Source organism: Pseudophryne corroboree, chromosome 6, assembly GCF_028390025.1.
Source record: "Pseudophryne corroboree isolate aPseCor3 chromosome 6, aPseCor3.hap2, whole genome shotgun sequence".
In the NCBI taxonomy this organism is placed as follows: domain Eukaryota; kingdom Metazoa; phylum Chordata; class Amphibia; order Anura; family Myobatrachidae; genus Pseudophryne; species Pseudophryne corroboree.
The window spans coordinates 789,379,241-789,392,609 of NC_086449.1; the positions used below are offsets into that span (position 1 = coordinate 789,379,241).

Here is a 13,369-nt window from a genome sequence, read left to right on the forward strand (position 1 = left end):
TGCTGTATTGTTCTCTGTATTGTATTGCAGTTGAGAACAATAGCTGAAGGGTTTATGCTAATAAGTCATGTTGTGCCTAGGCACAGAAAACTAGTCAAGATAACCGTGGACCCATCTGTATGTTTCAGATTTGATTTACGCCAATCAATCTGGAGGAAAAAAATCGTATGCGTTTTTAATTGGCCAGTTGACTTTGATTCTGAAAAATAAGTGCAAATAAGAAGAAGTGTGTTTACCATAAAGGGAAACTAGTATGACTAAATATTATTTATTCCTGGCTAAATATAATTGTGCAGAATTAAAAATGAGAATATGTTAATGTCTTATTAATGTCTTATATCTGTTATATGAACCACGTGGGCTTTTTACAGATTTCTCTTTTTTTTTCTCTTTTTTTTTCCAGCCTATTAGTATCGATGAAGGTAAGTGGCTATTTATACAGTAAAAGCTAAATCCAATTGATACCGAGTAGGGAGCCGGGGGTGGCTGCTGAAGGGGGTGTCCAGAACTTTTATTGTAAACAGGGGTGGTAGGTGCAGTTACAGGGGGGAATTTTAAGAATGCTGGTGACGGATGGAATTGTGGTGGTTCAGGCTAGTCAGCACTAAATATATCAATTAGGAATAAATTATAGAAAGGAATCAATCATAATTACGTTTAAGTTTGTTATGCACACCAGTGCCTGCAGGAATGTACTGGTGTCTGAACTGTTATGCACACCAGTGCCTGCAGGAATGTACTGGTGTTTGAACTGTTATGCACACCAGTGCCTGCAGGAATGTACTGGTGTCTGAACGGATAGGGATGCAAAACAAATGAACTCACAGACAGACTGGGGAATATGACATTACGTACACAGAAGGTGATAGGGTAACCAAATAAACACAAAGTGAACAGAGAAGCCCAGAGGCTAAGAAACTGGGTGTCTCCCTAGTATTAGTAATGCTCAGATGGAAAAAGCAAGATGTTGTGTTTTAATACGTAGATAACCCGAAATGATGTTGCTAAGGGCAACAGCAAAACCCTAAAGGGTTACCAACGGGTGTGGCAGTAAACTCCTTGGTCAGAGATGGAATGATAGACACAAGGAGAGTCTCCACAATCCTAATCCTCACTTGCAGTGCACAGGTTCAGCTTACTGCCACTAAACTGACACCTGAACACCTTGCACAGTGAGACAGGATTTAGGCAGGCAAGTCTGAGAATACAGCCGCAAACTTGCTAAGTTCACAGAGTAGCAAAAGAACCCCAGCAAGTTAAACGACTGACTCCAGTCTTACTGCTAGGTCTGGATTGGCAGAGTGTAGTACCAAATCCCCAGGCCTATTTGCAGTAAGCAACAACAAATACAAAGCTACACAGTACTGGCTAACTTTCAGGAACTGACTAACCAACAAAGATTCAGCAGCATCTGCTTAACCTGAGAAGAGGCCTTATATAGCAGGTGCTGTCCACGCCCCACTCAGACCTCACAGACTGTGAGCACAAAAACCAGCACCGGATCCCCTGCCGTGCACAGAGCCTGTAACCACTGCACAGCAAAAGAGCCGAACCGGAGTATCAGCTGCGCTCAGGTTACTCCGCTAGCACTTGTCTCCCGGTTGCCATGACGACGTGGCAGCACAGGGCAGGAGACCCTAACAGTACCCCCCCTCTGACGAGGGGTCAAAGAACCCCTACCACCAGGTTTATCGGGGAACTGCGAGAAGAAAGAGCGTATCAGTCTGGGGGCATGAAGATCACAACTGCACACCCACGACCGCTCCTCCGGGCCATACCCCTTCCAGTGCACCAAAAATGACAGCCGACCCCGAACCATCTTGGAGTCAAGAATCCTTTCAACAACAAACTCCCTCTGGCCACGTATCAGAAGAGGGGAAGGTCTTCCACTGGAAGAAGGATTACTAATCGCCCGTTTTAAAAGGGAACAATGAAATGTTTTATTGATACCCAAAGAACGGGGCAGATCTAACTGAAATGCCACCGGATTGATAACCCTGGTGATCTTATAAGGGCCGATGAACCGGGGGCCTAACTTATGAGATGGCTGTCTCAACTTCAAATTCTTGGTAGACAACCAGACGAAGTCTCCTAATTTGAAGCTGCAGGGTCTTTTCCGCTTATCAAAAACCCTTTTGGTCACTAATGACACAGACACAAGGGCTTTCTTCACTTTCCTCCAAATACCTCTAAGGACCGAAACCACAGAGGAACCACCAGGCGTGGAGTCCAGGGGGTCAAAAGAATTGGCCTTAGGATGATGCCCATACACACAAAGGAAGGGAGAGATCCCTGTAGCAGAGTGAGCCGCGTTGTTATAGGCAAACTCCGCCATGGACAGATGAGCAACCCAGTCAGTCTGACACTTGGAGACATAACACCTGAGGAACTGCTCCAAGGACTGGTTCACCCTTTCAGTCTGCCCATTAGACTGCGGATGGTAGCCTGACGACAAGCTGACAGAAATCTGGAGATCGGAACAAAATGCCCTCCAGAATTTGGCCACAAACTGGGATCCGCGGTCAGAGACCACATCAAGTGGCAACCCGTGGAGACGCACAACATGCAGCATAAATAATTCAGACAGGCGTCTGGACGATGGCAGCCCAACCAGTGGAACGAAGTGCGCCATCTTCGAAAACCTGTCAACGACAACCCAGATGGCTGTCATCCCCGAGGATTTGGGCAAGTCCACCACAAAATCCATTGAAATGTGGGTCCATGGCTTAGATGGGATAGAGAGTGGATGTAATGGGCCAACAGGAACCCCTCTAGGAGTCTTATTTCGGGCACAGATGTCACATGCCCGAACCCACTGATCCACATCCTTAGCCACAGAGGGCCACCACACCGCCCTAGATAGCAACTCCCGAGTTCTGGCAATACCCGGGTGACCTGCCGACTTCTTGGCATGGAATTCCAGGAACACTCGCTGTCTTAACCTAGGAGGCACAAACAAAAGACCCACCGGAAGGTCTGGAGGAGCCTGCTCCTGTGCTCTAAGGACTAATGACAAGAGGTCCTGGGTAATGCCCACTTTAATACATGATGGGGACACAATGGGCAACGGCTCCTCGGTGGTCTCCTGGATTGGAGCAAAACTCCGCGAAAGCGCATCAGCCTTGATGTTTTTTGACCCAGAGCGATATGTTATCAAAAAATTAAAGCGAGCAAAAAACAAAGCCCATCGTGCCTGCCTGGCATTGAGACGCTTCGCTGACTCTAAATATGCCAGATTCTTATGGTCGGTGAGAATTGAGACCACAAACTTAGCCCCCTCAAGCCAGTGTCTCCACTCCTCGAGTGCATCCTTAATAGCCAACAATTCCCGGTTACCCACGTTATAATTCATCTCGGCAGGCGAAAATTTACGGGAAAAGTAAGCACAGGGATGAAGGCGATTATCAGACACTCCCATCTGAGAGAGCACTGCCCCAATACCCATCTCAGAGGCATCCACCTCCACCACAAAAGGACGCTCTGGATCTGGGTGTCGCAGCACCTTGGCCGATACAAATGCCCTTTTGAGACGGGCAAAAGCCGCTTTAGCCTCACAAGACCAGTGAGCAACATCCGCCCCTTTCTTAGTGAGTGCCACCAAGGGCGCCACTATAGACGAAAATCCAGCGATAAATCGTCTATAAAAATTCGCAAAGCCCAGGAAGCGCTGAAGCGCCTTCAAACTAGTGGGCTGCACCCAATCCAGGACTGCCTGTACCTTGGAACCCTCCATTTGGAAACCTTCTGGGGAGATAATATATCCTAGAAATGCGATTTGCTGAACTTCAAATTCGCACTTCTCCAGCTTCGCCCCAAGCCGGTGGTCTCTGAGTTTCTGGAGGACTAAGCGTACATGCTTCCGATGTTCCTCCAGGGAATGGGAGAAGATTAGGATGTCATCTAAGTATACAACTAAGAATCTATCCAAATATTCCCTGAGTACATCATTCATGAAATCCTGGAAGACTGCCGGGGCATTACAGAGCCCAAAAGGCATCACCAAATATTCATAATGCCCTGAGTGGGTATTTAAGGCAGTCTTCCATTCATCCCCCTCTCTTATTCGGATTAGATTATACGCACCGCGTAGGTCAATCTTAGAAAAAATGGTGGCAGTACGAAGCTGGTCAAACAAGACCGAAATGAGAGGCAGTGGGTATGAGTTTTTAATTGTGATACGGTTCAATTCCCTGAAGTCGATGCAGGGTCGCAACGAACCGTCCTTTTTACCCACGAAGAAGAACCCCGACCCAACTGGAGACTGTGAAGGTCTGATAAATCCCTTAGCCAAGTTCTCCTGAATGTACTCTGCCATAGCCTGAGTCTCAGGACGTGACAGGGAGTACAACCTGCTCTTGGGAAGCTTAGCATTTGGCAACAAGTCAATGGCACAGTCATAGGGGCGATGGGGAGGTAGTACCTCTGCAACTTTTTTGGAGAACACGTCCGCAAAATCTGCATAACACCCTGGCAATCCTGGCAAACTTAGCTGCGAGAGCCTGACTGGAAGGCTCAAGCAACTCCTGAAACAATCAGTACCCCAACTAAGAATCTCCCCAGAGACCCAGTCAAATTGAGGATTGTGGGCCCTTAACCAGGGTAACCCCAACACCAATGGGGCAAAAGTACAGACAGTCACATAAAAGGACAATTTTTCAGAGTGTGTGGCTCCAATAAACAAAGAAATCTGGCTAGTGCAAGAGGTAATTTTACCTTGGGATAATGGTTTCCCGTTTAACCCACAAATCTCAATTTCCGATGCCAAGGGTACTAAGGGAACAGAGTGTTTCAGAGCAAATTGGCGGTCCATAAAAACCCCGTCGGCCCCACTGTCCACAAAGGCCTCAGTCTTGACAGTTTGACCGAGGATCTTCAAGGTCACCGGAATGATAAAAGTCTTCTTGGGAAATTCTGACTTCTGGCCTGACAGGATATTTCCCATCACCCTCAGGCCCTGAAGTTTTCCGGCTTTTCTGGGCATGATACTACCACATGACCTTTATTCCCACAGTACAAACACAACCCCTGCTGTCTCCTCCGCGTCTTCTCACGTGAGGAGAGGCGGGTAGCCCCAATCTGCATAGGCTCCTCGGAAAATTCCTCAGAGTCTGAGGTTCCCTTGGGAAAGAAGGAAACCTCGGTCTCCCTTTCAAGCCTACGCTCTCTCAGCCGTCTATCCACCCGGATGGATAACTGCATGACCTGATCCAAGCTATCAGGCAAGGGATATTGTACCAGTTGGTCTTTTATCTGGTTAGAAAGACCTCTTCGGTACTGGTGTCTCAGGGCTGGGTCATTCCACTGGGTATCATGGGCCAACCTCCGAAACTCCGTACAGTAAACCTCAACTGGCCTTCGCCCTTGCTTAAGGATCGAAATCTGAGCCTCGGCTGAGGCCGTCTTGTCAGGGTCATCATACAACATGCCCAGTGCCGTAAAAAAAGCATCAACACTTTTAAGCGACGGACAGTCAGGCTGCAACCCATATGCCCAGACCTGTGGGTCTCCTTGTAGCAAGGAAATCACTATGCCCACCCGCTGAATCTCCGACCCAGAAGACTGAGGCCTAAGCCGGAAGTATAGCTTGCAGCTCTCCTTGAAACAAAAGAACTGCGAGCGATCTCCAGAAAAACGATCCGGGAGATTTACTTTCGGCTCCTTAACCCCTGAAGGTGCTGCTGCTGCGGGAGCTCCGCCAGCGGCCGGGGAGGTGTGCATTTTAATGGACAAATCATTAAATTGTCGAGTCAGGACCTGCACCTGATCGACCACCTGTTGCAACGTATTTTGAGGGGTATGCTCCATATTCCCACAAAATTTCTACAGGAGTATTAGGCTGCTGAATATGTTATGCACACCAGTGCCTGCAGGAATGTACTGGTGTTTGAACTGTTATGCACACCAGTGCCTGCAGGAATGTACTGGTGTCTGAACGGATAGGGATGCAAAACAAATGAACTCACAGACAGACTGGGGAATATGACATTACGTACACAGAAGGTGATAGGGTAACAAAATAAACACAAAGTGAACAGAGAAGCCCAGAGGCTAAGAAACTGGGTGTCTCCCTAGTATTAGTAATGCTCAGATGGAAAAAGCAAGATGTTGTGTTTTAATACGTAGATAACCTGAAATGCTGTTGCTAAGGGCAACAGCAAAACCCTAAAGGGTTACCAACGGGTGTGGCAGTAAACTCCTTGGTCAGAGATGGAATGATAGACACAAGGAGAGTCTCCACAATCCTAATCCTCACTTGCAGTGCACAGGTTCAGCTTACTGCCACTAAACTGACACCTGAACACCTTGCACAGTGAGACAGGATTTAGGCAGGCAAGTCTGAGAATACAGCCGCAAACTTGCTAAGTTCACAGAGTAGCAAAAGAACCCCAGCAAGTTAAACGACTGACTCCAGTCTTACTGCTAGGTCTGGATTGGCAGAGTGTAGTACCAAATCCCCAGGCCTATTTGCAGTAAGCAACAACAAATACAAAGCTACACAGTACTGGCTAACTTTCAGGAACTGACTAACCAACAAAGATTCAGCAGCATCTGCTTAACCTGAGAAGAGGCCTTATATAGCAGGTGCTGTCCACGCCCCACTCAGACCTCACAGACTGTGAGCACAAAAACCAGCACCGGATCCCCTGCCGTGCACAGAGCCTGTAACCACTGCACAGCAAAAGAGCCGAACCAGAGTATCAGCTGCGCTCAGGTTACTCCGCTAGCACTTGTCTCCCGGTTGCCATGACGACGTGGCAGCACAGGGCAGGAGACCCTAACATCTCTGTATCCACATTGGTAACACACTGGATCTTTTTTTTTTTTATCTAGTAGAGTGTCTGTAGTCTCCTTTGCTTCCTACACCTCTTTCCCCTCTGTAACATCTGTAATGGATATGCAACTTTTCAACATCTATGTGAAGCAGGATATAGTGGGCCAGGCTGTAAACTCCGCCTCTTACCATACAACACTTCTATACTGTAGCTGTATGGAATGTGGGTGATCTAATTACCCCACCTCTCCCCCCGGGAGCTACATCGGTTACATTTTTTATGGTGACCCATATGTATTATTCAATTTAAGAGAAAGTCTTAGGGGGGGTATTCAATTAGTGTTGGAAAAACGGCACTTATTTGACACTCCCCTATTCAATTGCGGGCTTTTTCAACAGTTTCTTGGTCCGTCTTCGACCATGCCGATTCGCCTTTTTTTCTTTTTATCATATTGGCATGGGCAAAAACAAACCAAAAAAACTATCAAACGCGACAAAAAAGGTGGATCGGCGGCGAATTCGCCATTCCGCGTTTTTTTTTTGGGACCATGTCGGATTTTTCAAAAACGGCACTGGAATTGAATAGGTTGAATCCAAATTTGCCCTATAAGCCGCGAAAAGTGCAGTTTTTCCGACTTGTCGGAAATTCCCACACCAATTGAATACCCCCTTAGGGATTGATTTACTAAGCGTCTGGTTCTAAAACCAGGCGCTTCCAGTCATGTTTATGCCTGAAATTTAAAAGGCCAGTGCTTTTACTAGCAAAACATGGCAAGAAAAACATTGCCCTTTTAAGTGTCGGGCATAAACACGGCCTGAAGCGCCGAGTTTTAGAACCCGACACTTAGTAAATAAACCACTTTGATTATATCTACATGCTCGGTATGTGTGAGGTTCTTGTGTCTCGCATGAAGAAGTGGTGCCACACTTGGACTGAAGTCTGCTCTGGACATATGCTTAGTTTATTGTGCATGCGGTGTGACCATGTCTCGCTCGTCACTCTAAAGTCAAAAGTAGATCTCTAGTAATGTTGTGAGCTGGTTTTGTGCCATCACAATTTCTTATTGGTTTACTATTTTTCATTTACTAGGACCGGGATCCACCAAGGACCTTCTCAAGTCAATCAATGATAACTTTATGGGAGCTCCTGGATGGGAGGCATTGGAATATCCTTTTCATGTTTTTGCACGAGCGCTTAATATAATATACTGTACAGTGTCATTCATGATTACCAGTATTGCAAAGTCTAGATGATGCATGCTCTAGTAGAGCGTATCAAGAGCCAAATCATTTTCTTTATTGAATAGTTATGCTTGACTGCTTCCCCAATCATATTTATGTAAAGCAGGTGTATAAAAAGTCTGTGCTCTGTTCTAAAGTGTTGATCTATACTGGCACTTAGTTTCTTTATATTTTTTATTTCTCTGACGTCCTAGTGGATGCTGGGAACTCAGTAAGGACCAGGGGGATAGCGGCTCCGCAGGAGACTGGGCACAAAAGTAAAGCTTTAGGACTACCTGGTGTGCGCTGGCTCCTCCCCCTATGACCCTCCTCCAAGCCTCAGTTAGATTTTTGTGCCCGACCGAGCAGGGTGCAATCTAGGGGGCTCTCCTGAGCTTCTTAGAAAAAGTTAGTTTTAGGTTTCTTATTTTCAGTGAGACCTGCTGGCAACAGGCTCACTGCATCGAGAAGAAGCGAACCTGCCTGCTTGCAGCCAGCTTGGGCTTCTTAGGCTACTGGACACCATTAGCTCCAGAGGGACCGAACACAGGCCCAGCCTCGGAGTCCGGTCCCAGAGCCGCGCCGCCGGCCCCCTTACAGAGCCAGAAGCAAGAAGAGGTCCGGAAAATCGGCGGCAGAAGACATCAGTCTTCAACAAGGTAGCGCACAGCACTGCAGCTGTGCGCCATTGCTCCTCAGGCATACTTCACACTCCGGTCACTGAGGGTGCAGGGCGCTAGGGGGGGGCGCCCTGAGCAGCAATAAAAACACCTTGGCTGGCGAAAATACATCACATATAACCCCCAGGGCTATATGGATGTATTTTAACCCCTGCCAGAATATAGCAAAACGCGGGAGAAGAGTCCGCCGAGAAGGGGGCGGAGCCTATCTCCTCAGCACACGGGCGCCATTTTCCCTCACAGCTCCGCTGGAAGGACGTCTGCCTGACTCTCCCCTGCAGTCCTGCACTACAGAAAAGGGTAAAAAAGAGAGGGGGGGCACTAATTTGGCGCAATTTGATAATATCAGCAGCTATAAGGGGAAAACACATTATATAGTGGTATCCCTATATATATATATATATATATATATATATATATATATATATATATATATATATAGCGCTCTGGTGTGTGCTGGCATACTCTCCCTCTGTCTCCCCAAAGGGCTAGTGGGGTCCTGTCCTCTATCAGAGCATTCCCTGTGTGTGTGCTGTGTGTCGGTACGATTGTGTCGACATGTTTGAGGAGGAAAATGATGTGGAGGCGGAGCAATTGCCTGTAATAGAGATGTCACCCCCTAGGGAGTCGACACCTGAGTGGATGGGCTTATGGAAGGAATTACGTGACAGTGTCAGCTCTTTACAAAAGACGGTTGATGACATGAGGCAGCCGGCTACTCAGCTTGTGCCTGTCCAGGCGTCTCAAAGGCCATCAGGGGCTCTAAAACGCCCGCTACCTCAGATGGCAGACGCCGACACGGATACTGACTCCAGTGTCGACGATGAAGAGACGAATGTGACTTCCAGTAGGGCCACACGTTACATGATTGAGGCAATGAAAAATGTTTTACATATTTCTGATAATACAAGTACCACTAAAAAGGGTATTATGTTTGGTGAGAAAAAACTGCCTGTAGTTTTTCCTGCATCTGAGGAATTAAATGAAGTGTGTGATGAAGCGTGGGTTTCCCCCGATAAAAAACTGATAATTCCTAAAAGGTTATTGGCATCAAACCCCTTCCCGCCAGAGGATAGGGCACGTTGGGAAACACCCCCTAGGGTGGATAAAGCGCTCACACGCTTGTCTAAACAGGTGGCACTACCCTCTCCTCAGACGGCCGCCCTTAAGGAACCTGCTGACAGAAAGCAGGAGAATATCCTAAAATGTATATACACTCACACGGGAGTTATACTGCGACCAGCAATCGCCTCAGCATGGATGTGCAGTGCTGGGGTGGCTTGGTCGGATTCCCTGACGGACAATATTGATACCCTAGACAGGGACAGTATATTACTGACTATAGAGCATTTAAAAGATGCATTTCTATATATGCGTGATGCACAGAGGGATATCTGCCGACTGGCATCAAGAGTAAGTGCGCTGTCCATTTCTGCCAGAAGAGGGTTATAGACGCGGCAGTGGTCAGGTGATGCGGATTCCAAAAGGCATATGGAAGTATTGCCTTATAAAGGGGAGGAGTTATTTGTGGTAGGTCTATCAGACCTGGTGTCCACGGCAACTGCTGGAAAATCCACATTTTTACCCCAGGTAGCCTCTCAACATAAGAAGACGCCGTATTATCAGGCGCAATCCTTTCGGCCCCATAAGGGCAAGCGAGCAAAAGGCTCCTCATTTCTGCCCCGTGGCAGAGGGAGAGGGAAAAGGCTGCAGCAAACAGCCAGTTCCCAGGAACAGAAGCCCTCTCCCGCCTCTGCCAAGTCCTCAGCATGACGCTGGGGGCTTTACAAGCGGACTCGGGCACGGTGGGGGCCCGTCTCAAGAATTTCAGCGCGCAGTGGGCTCACTCACAAGTGGACCCCTGGATCCTTCAGGTGGTATCTCAGGGGTACAAATTGGAATTCGAGACGTCTCCCCCTCGCCGTTTCCTAAAGTCTGCTTTACCGACGTCTCCCTCCGACAGGGAGGCGGTATTGGAAGCCATTCACAAGCTGTATTCCCAGCAGGTGATAATCAAGGTACCCCTCCTGCAACAGGGAAAGGGGTATTATTCCACGCTGTTTGTGGTACCGAAGCCGGACGGCTCGGTGAGACCTATTTTAAATCTAAAATCCTTGAACACTTACATACAGAGGTTCAAATTCAAGATGGAGTCACTCAGAGCGGTGATTGCGAACCTGGAAGAAGGGGATTATATGGTGTCTCTGGACATCAAGGATGCTTACCTCCATGTCCCAATTTACCCTTCTCACCAAGGGTACCTCAGGTTTGTGGTACAGAACTGTCACTATCAGTTTCAGACGCTGCCGTTTGGATTGTCCACGGCACCCCGGGTCTTTACCAAAGTAATGGCCGAAATTATGATACTCCTTCGAAGGAAGGGAGTTTTAGTTATCCCTTACTTGGACGATCTCCTGATAAGGGCAAGATCCAGGGAACAGTTGGAAGTCGGGGTAGCATTATCTCAGGTAGTGTTGCGGCAGCACGGTTGGATTCTCAATATTCCAAAATCGCAGCTGATCCCGACGACGCGTCTTCTATTCCTAGGGATGATCCTGGACACAGTCCAGAAAAAGGTGTTTCTCCCGGAGGAGAAAGCCAGGGAGTTATCCGAGCTAGTCAGAAACCTCCTAAAACCAGGCCAAGTCTCAGTGCATCAATGCACAAGGGTCCTGGGAAAAATGGTGGCTTCCTACGAAGCAATCCCATTCGGCAGATTCCACGCAAGAACTTTCCAGTGGGACCTGCTGGACAAATGGTCCGGATCGCATCTTCAGATGCATCAGCGGATAACCCTGTCACCAAAGACAAGGGTGTCTCTCCTGTGGTGGTTACAGAGTGCTCATCTTCTAGAGGGCCGCAGATTCGGCATTCAGGACTGGGTCCTGGTGACCACGGATGCCAGCCTGCGAGGCTGGGGAGCAGTCACACAGGGAAGGAATTTCCAGGGCTTGTGGTCAAGCCTGGAGACATCACTTCACATAAATATCCTGGAGCTAAGGGCCATTTACAATGCTCTAAGCCTAGCAAGACCGCTGCTTCAAGGTCAGCCGGTGCTGATCCAGTCAGACAACATCACGGCAGTCGCCCACGTAAACAGACAGGGCGGCACAAGAAGCAGGAGGGCAATGGCAGAAGCTGCAAGGATTCTTCGCTGGGCGGAAAATCATGTGATAGCACTGTCAGCAGTGTTCATTCCGGGAGTGGACAACTGGGAAGCAGACTTCCTCAGCAGGCACGACCTCCACCCGGGAGAGTGGGGACTTCACCCAGAAGTCTTCCACATGATTGTGAACCGTTGGGAAAAACCAAAGGTGGACATGATGGCGTCCCGCCTCAACAAAAAACTAGACAGGTATTGCGCCAGGTCAAGGGACCCTCAGGCAATAGCTGTGGACGCTCTGGTAACACCGTGGGTGTACCAGTCAGTGTATGTGTTCCCTCCTCTGCCTCTCATACCCAAGGTACTGAGAATTATAAGACGGAGAGGAGTAAGAACTATACTCGTGGCTCCAGATTGGCCAAGAAGGACTTGGTACCCGGAACTTCAAGAGATGCTCACAGAGGACCCGTGGCCTCTACCTCTAAGAAGGGACCTGCTCCAGCAAGGACCCTGTCTGTTCCAAGACTTACCGCGGCTGCGTTTGACGGCATGGCGGTTGAACGCCGGATCCTGAAGGAAAAAGGCATTCCGGATGAAGTCATCCCTACCCTGATCAAAGCCAGGAAGGATGTAACCGCAAAGCATTATCACCGCATTTGGCGTAAATATGTTGCGTGGTGCGAGGCCAGGAAGGCCCCTACAGAGGAATTTCAACTGGGTCGATTCCTGCATTTCCTGCAAACAGGAGTGTCTATGGGCCTAAAATTGGGGTCCATTAAGGTTCAAATTTCGGCCCTGTCGATTTTCTTCCAGAAAGAACTGGCTTCAGTTCCTGAAGTTCAGACGTTTGTCAAGGGGGTACTGCATATACAGCCTCCTTTTGTGCCTCCAGTGGCACCTTGGGATCTCAATGTAGTTTTGGGGTTCCTAAAATCACATTGGTTTGAACCACTCACCACTGTGGACTTAAAATATCTCACATGGAAAGTGGTAATGCTGTTGGCCTTGGCTTCGGCCAGGCGAGTATCAGAATTGGCGGCTTTATCATGTAAAAGCCCTTATCTGATTTTCCATATGGATAGGGCAGAATTGAGGACTCGTCCCCAGTTTCTCCCTAAGGTGGTGTCAGCGTTTCACCTGAACCAGCCTATTGTGGTGCCTGCGGCTACTAGGGACTTGGAGGACTCCAAGTTGTTAGACGTGGTCAGGGCCCTGAAAATATATGTTTCCAGAACGGCTGGAGTCTGAAAATCTGACTCGCTGTTTATCCTATATGCACCCAACAAGCTGGGTGCTCCTGCTTCTACGCAGACTATTGCTCGTTGGATTTGTAGTACAATTCAGCTTGCACATTCTGTGGCAGGCCTGCCACAGCCAAAATCTGTCAATGCCCATTCCACAAGGAAGGTGGGCTCATCTTGGGCGGCTGCCCGAGGGGTCTCGGCTTTACAACTTGCCGAGCTGCTACTTGGTCAGGGGCAAACACGTTTGCAAAATTCTATAAATTTGATACCCTGGCTGAGGAGGACCTGGAGTTCTCTCATTCGGTGCTGCAGAGTCATCCGCACTCTCCCGCCCGTTTGGGAGCTTTGG

At 48.4% G+C, this 13,369-nt stretch overlaps 1 protein-coding gene across 1 annotated transcript in view; it reads left to right on the forward strand.

Annotated features, from left to right (window-relative positions):
• Nucleotides 1-13,369, forward strand: part of IK (IK cytokine) — a 57,820-nt gene that overhangs the window by 26,452 nt on the left and 17,999 nt on the right. Inside the window, exons 13-14 of the mRNA XM_063928777.1 lie at nucleotides 404-422; nucleotides 7,863-7,938. Coding sequence (XP_063784847.1) covers nucleotides 404-422; nucleotides 7,863-7,938 — 95 coding nt within the window. The remainder of the gene's footprint in view (nucleotides 1-403; nucleotides 423-7,862; nucleotides 7,939-13,369) is intronic.